The sequence below is a fragment of the Rhododendron vialii genome, chromosome 4a (assembly GCF_030253575.1).
Source record: "Rhododendron vialii isolate Sample 1 chromosome 4a, ASM3025357v1".
NCBI classification, from domain to species: Eukaryota; Viridiplantae; Streptophyta; class Magnoliopsida; order Ericales; family Ericaceae; genus Rhododendron; species Rhododendron vialii.
This window is the reverse complement of record NC_080560.1, coordinates 37,707,459-37,713,804: the sequence shown is the minus strand read 5'-3', so window position 1 is coordinate 37,713,804 and position 6,346 is coordinate 37,707,459. Positions and strand designations below refer to the sequence as shown.

At 38.2% G+C, this 6,346-nt stretch overlaps 1 protein-coding gene across 1 annotated transcript; it reads left to right on the top strand.

Annotated features, from left to right (window-relative positions):
* The first annotated feature begins 2,030 nt into the window (after positions 1-2,030).
* On the top strand, positions 2,031-4,021 carry LOC131323989 (uncharacterized). Its single transcript, XM_058355821.1, has 3 exons — positions 2,031-3,263; positions 3,318-3,424; positions 3,913-4,021. The coding sequence occupies exons 1-3, from the start codon at positions 2,031-2,033 to the stop codon at positions 4,019-4,021; spliced, it is 1,449 nt and encodes a 482-aa protein (XP_058211804.1).
* The last annotated feature ends 2,325 nt before the right edge of the window (positions 4,022-6,346 follow it).

Below are 6,346 nucleotides of genomic sequence, written 5' to 3'. Positions count from 1 at the left end.
TTACGGTACAACACCAAAGACTAAAACTATTTAGACTTATACCCCAACACTATAATTGTTCGACAACGGTTATACTAGCCGGAGAGAGAATAATATCAATTAGGATCCAAACCATAAAATCCTCTATTTTTTTTTTACAGAAATATAATTATTAGGAATAAGAAAAGACGGGGGTAACAACTGTAGCTTATCGGGCTTCATAATTGGACATGACAATCCTAGTGAATAAATTGTTAGAAAATGTAAGTACTAATGACAAATTTTTTTTCCCATATGAAACCCAGGAAGAGCAAGAAAATGAGATTTTTCCCGCATATGAAAACGTCTTTTGTGACAAATTTTTCCATCGCCGAAAGGAATAATTGGTGACGAAATTTTTTGTCATCAAAAAACGCAATAGGCGACGAAAAAATTGTCACCAATTATTCGTCATCAAAAGGTACTATAGGTGACGAAAAACAGATTTCATCACCAGGTGAGAATCCTTGACGACCCTTAGTCGACAAAATTTTTTTTATCATCCATACTAGTTTTTCTTCACCCATATTATTTGTGAAGAAGAAAAAAACATGTAATCTGTGACGATTTTCATTCGTCTCCAAAAACCAAATTTCTTGTAGTGCAAAATTTGTTCATTGTCAATATTTTATTGCCATCTATGCAAGGGCTTATCGTTCGGGAAACACCTATATGTTAACTACTAAGATTTTGTTCTATTTAATCCCTTTTTCTTACCCGTTGTAGCTTATTGGGCTCCATCATATATAGACATGACAATTAATCAACAAAAACTGGGAATCGCTTGTAATAGAAAAGCTACTTATTTTATATTTTTTTTAGGAAGAACAGTGGTACTATCGAATAAAAAAGATAAAAGTAGTATTTTTATGCATTCCTTCATTAGTTAGTTCTAATATTTAGGAACCAGCTAGCATGAAAATCTTTATGTGCTTGGGTTGTTAGAGATGCTTCAACTACAATTCAGATTAATGAGTCCATATTAAATATTTTCTAGGTGATGTAAGCAGCCATGACATGATCATTTGTCAGTTATTTATAGTTCGGCCCCTGGGGCTTCAAAATTCAAATTAGCTGGAATCAATAAATTAATAGGCTCTGCTGGTTTTTGAAAAAGAAATGTCCGGAAAGGAAAGAAAATGTGGCTTCCTTTCACATGCATGAAAAAATAAATGTGTGTTGCTTTCACCTTTTTTTTTTTTTCCCCTTATGAACGCTTCCACAGCCACCGACCTTGCACTGACTGTCACACGTGGCCCACTAGGTGTTCTGTATGAAAAATTCAAGCCGTTCAATAATTTTAAAAAAAAATAGAGCGATCCCGTGAAAAATCTGCTCAATCTGATATGTGTAGGTGCATAGAATCCTGTAATCTGAATGAAAAATGATAAGATTGGATCGAACACATACACAAATCGGATTGAGCTGATCTTTCATCAGCTACTCAACTTTTTTCTAAATTATTGAACGACACGTATTTTTCGTGTGTGACCTGTAGTGGATCTTGTGTGGCCATTGGTGAAGCCACTGTTGGTGGCCATAGCATGTTGAAGTTAAAAAATGGAAAAGAAAAAAAAAAAAGGGGGAAAAAAAGAGAGGAGAAATCACTTCAAGTTGAAATTAGATCTATTTTCTAGGAGATCTGGACTACTAAGTTGAAATTAGATCTATAGTGTATATTGTTGTGGATGTTTTGGTAGTTGAAATTGGCAGAAAATTCGATGTGGCACAAATGTTCATGGCCAAATTAATTTGGCCAAAGAAATAGCCCAACCATTTTTTGGATTCCCAACATATTATATGAGTGCGTTGTATAAGTTGTTATGTTTGATTGTTGTACAAGTAACAATTTTGTAATGCAAAGCTCATTGGTGGGGTCGGGTGGTTTAATGGGGCTCTACGGCTGTTCCCGCATTTCCCTTATAAATAGCATAGCGGGTTGGAGCTCGAGGAGAAGCACAAGAAATCGTGAGAGAAGATCCATACATACATATATAAGAGAGAAAAAAAAAATGGCATTACCACGCCTTGTGGTGATCAAATCAAACTACAACCACAAATACTTGCGCTACATCCAAGAAGATGGAAAGGTGCACGGGCTACTCCAATTCTCCGGAAAGGAGATTGTGAGCCCGTACGTCAAGTTTGCAGTGGAGGCGGCAAAGTACGGACATGGACTGGTGCACATTCGATGCTGTTGCAACAACAAATACTGGCAAAGGAGTTCGAAAGACGACAAGTGGATCGCTGCGGTGGGTGACGAACCGGAGGAAGACCAAAGCAAATGGTCATGCACGTTGTTCGAGCCCCTCTACGTAGGGGTTGACGCTAAAACAATACGATTTCGCCACGTCCAGCTTGGGAACTATGCGTGCTTGTGGAGGGCAGCCGCCCCATACGAGTCATGTCTGTACGCAGCAGCACCAACGCCCGGCAAAGAGTGCGATATCTTCATTGTCGTTAATTGGCAATCATTGTTGATACTGCCAAAAAAAGTCGCATTCAAGGGCTCTAATGGCAACTTCCTCACCTCCTCCTGGATCGAGGACCATCCATATCTGGCATCCACAAGCAGCGACATTGGAGATATAACAGTTGGGAACGAGGTGATTACCACCGTCGATGGGAGCGTCCAAATCAAGTCCGATTACCACGGCAGATTTTGGAGGCGTAGCCCTAATTGGATATGGGCTGACTCAGCAAGCAACTCCACTGAAGACTCCGACACCATGTTTTGGCCGATTAAAGTAGATAGCAGCAATGTAATTGCTCTCCGCAACTTGGGTAACAACAATTTCTGTAAGTTACTAACCACGGAGGGTAAGACAAATTGTCTTAATGCCGCTGTCTCCACCATTACCAAAGAAGCACGGTTGGAGGTGCACGAAACTGTTTTCTCAAGGAGAATCTATAATTGCAATTATCGCCTCACAGATGCCAGGATCTACGGAAAAACCCTCCTCACCATGGCCACCGGAGAAGCCATTAACTACAACAATGAGCCAAGCTCCTTCAGCACAAAGCTCTCGTACACAACGACTAAGAGCAGTACTTGGAATTATAGCGTTTCATTGAAGTTGGGTGTCAAAACAACCTTCGAAACAGGCCTTCCGTACATCCTGGATGGAAAGGTTGAAGTTTCCGCTGAGGTTACCGGAACAAAGGGGTGGGGAGAAACTGAGATTTCAACAACCACAGTGGAGACTGTGTACAATGTTACCGTGCCGCCAAAAACTAAGGTGACGGTAAGTGCGCTAGCCACGTAGGGTACATGTGACGTTCCCTTCTCCTACTCTCAGACCGACAATCTTCCTGACGGGACATCTATTACTTACAACATGGGAGACGGCGTTTACACTGGTATCAATTCCTACGACTTCCATTACGAGACCAAAGAAGAAAAGCTGTGATATGGGATTCCCACAATTAAGCTGATGTTTGTGGGTAGCATCTCTGGAAACCCTCACGAGACTCCACTCGTCCTCTAGGGTAAACTTAGGGGTTTAAAAGGCTTGTTGCATTCGCTAAATGCAACCGCGTTAATTCTTGCGAAAATGGAGTTATCTGTTTTATGTTTTACTTTTCGGTACAATAATGTTGGAGTGTAATACCCTCCCTAAGAAATTCCAAAAACCAAAATTGATGTTTGTGGGTAGCATCTCTGATAACCCTCACGAGACTCCACTCGTCCTCTCTAGGGTAACTTAGGGGTTCGAAAGGCTGCTCTTTTTTTTGTTTTTTGTGTGTGTGTGTATAAGTGATAGAAATAAAGTCTGCTTGTATTTGCTAAATGCAATCGGATTATTAATTTCCCATGGTAATGGAATTTTATTTCTTTCGTTAATATTTTTCAGTTTTACTTCTTGTTGCAATATCGTTGTTTGTTGTTTGAAGTGAAGGTTCAATAGTCGGCGTTCCATTGGTTGTGGATGGACGAGAGATCCCACCGTACTGTTCCATTGTTTGTCAACAAAGATACACTCAACACTCTATTCTGTCATAACGTACATTTCTTCTTCTCCCATTTCTGAATTTTCATTTTTATCTTATCATCTATCTCATCGAGCGCCATTATTAGAGAATCGCCGATAGCCAAAGATTGTCGGGAGATGGTGAATAGTAAAGGGCGAAGCATCCTTCACATTTCTGCAGATTTCGAGAGAGATGAGGCAAGCAATTTTATTTTATCTGTGTTCCAGCCTTGGGCATTCGGTCTTGTTGATCGGAAAGACAATGAAGGTAACACGCCTATGCATGTGCTTGCTCACAAAGGCAAACATATATAATTGGCTTTATAAAGGTGATAGGGAGGCTTTGAACAATGAAGGCTTGACCCCTTATGACATACTCCCTCCGTTCCGATTTGTTTGTCCAATCTCATGTCATCCATTATTACTAACTATAAAAGTTTATAACGCGTACGTACTTTAATTTAAATTAGGTAAAAATGAGAATAAAATCTTAGACAAAAATTTTAAAATCTATATTATAAAATAGAGCGGCTTTTTGTCTACTCATATAAACATGAGCATCCTTTTAACCATTGGATCTTAATTTCAATAGGTTGTGGCCGTTGGATTGAATCATTGATTCCAACTTATTTCCCATACCTGTCCCAGCAGTTTTCATCTTCTCCATCGTGTCTCCTCCTCTTCTCCATCGTGTTTCCTCTCTTCTCTCCTCTCTTCCTCCATAGTTACTTTCTCTCTCTCTCTCTCTCTCTCTCTCTCCGTAGAATCCACTCCTCGGTGCTTCAAAAAAAAAAAAAACAGCGCCCACAAAGCTCCTCCACCAATCAGCCATCCACAAAATCGATTTAGTTCTCCCTTTCCGGTACGATTCCCATCATCCTTAGGTCTTCTTGCAGAAAAAATAATGTGGCCTAAATTGCTATTTAGGATGAGGATTTTTTTTTATGGGAGTCTTAAGGGAAACAAAATTGTTGTTTATGATGAGAATTTTTTTGCTGTTTAGGATATGAATTTTTTTATCTATATATTTTGTTATTTGTCTTTCAAAGATACTCACTTTGTATTTGTTAAAATGCATGTTTGACAGAGTGAAAATAGTAGAGAGTGAATTAATTCTTTATGCCCACTTTTGTGTAGCTCTCTTAATTTTTGGATAGACTTTGTGGTTCGATATTGCGAGGACAGGCGACATGACAGTAACAACATGTGGAGACATGTCTGGGAAAATACTGGGGACACGGCTAAGTGAATTTAACACTTTTTAAAAATAATTCCAATTGAGAGTTTATTTTTTGTGAATTTTGTTCCTCTTTCGTTTTAATGGTATTGTTTGATCAAATCAAATCATGTTAGGACCAGCACATCATTTTCCTTGGGGGGTAACAGTGTGATCAAATCATTACAAGACCAACACATTCCTTTCCCTCGCTCTCTCCCCTATCACCAGGCGTATGACCGAAACATATTGTGCCTTGCCTTCAGGCACGGACATGCACTAGTATGTTTTAAACGAACGTCGACAAGTTTAACGATCAAACTAGTTTTGTTAATAACTTTATTTGAAAATATATCTCCAACATGGTTAAAAATCAAGAAAATCAAGAAAAAATAGCTCCAAATAGAAAAATAACTTGTAAAATAACAAATATAAATGTACCATATGATGAAATTTAGGCATAAAACTAATTCTATATATGTATTTTTTAAGATATATGCAAGAGTGTGTTTATATATTCTCACACTTACATATACTCCCTCCGTCCCTAAATGTTTGGCACTTTTGGGAGTTCTAACTTTTAAGGAACAAATATTATTGTATTGTGCAAAAATCAAGTGTCCAATCTTACCCTTCTAGTGTACTTTGAATAGTACTTGAAAATTTGAATTTGAAATTTGGTGTCCAAAAGAAAGGGTAATATAGAAAATTTACCATATTTTGCTTTTGACTTTTCAAAATGGACAAATAATATGGGACAATAAAAAACATGAAAGTGCCAAACATTTAGGGACGGAGGGAATATATAATTATGCTAATTTATACAATATATATATATATATATATATATAGACACACACACACACACACACACACACAATATTTTAATTTTGAGTGGGAGCACGTGCCTCTGTGTGCCCCTTTAGATCCGTCCCTATCCATTTCAATATGTGACTTTTCAAATTGATCATAGAGAACGTACAACCCAAAAAAAAAATAGCGTGGATTGGCCATGCCACGTTATATCTTAACGGATATGGAAGTGGTATGAGTTCGATTATGGCCATCCCATTTCTCATTTATTTTCTCACACTCCAAAGCATTTTCTTGTGACGAAGCATTCACGAGTTTATTAGTTGAA

Excerpts from the sequence above, each read along its gene's own strand:
- LOC131323989 (XM_058355821.1), top strand. The coding sequence starts at position 2,031 with ATGGCATTACCACGCCTTGTGGTGATCAAATCAAACTACAACCACAAA. Across the intron at positions 3,264-3,317 it reads CGCCAAAAACTAAGGTGACG|ACCGACAATCTTCCTGACGG; the intron begins GTAAGTGCGCTA and ends TCCTACTCTCAG. Across the intron at positions 3,425-3,912 it reads GAGACCAAAGAAGAAAAGCT|TGAAGGTTCAATAGTCGGCG; the intron begins GTGATATGGGAT and ends TGTTGTTTGAAG.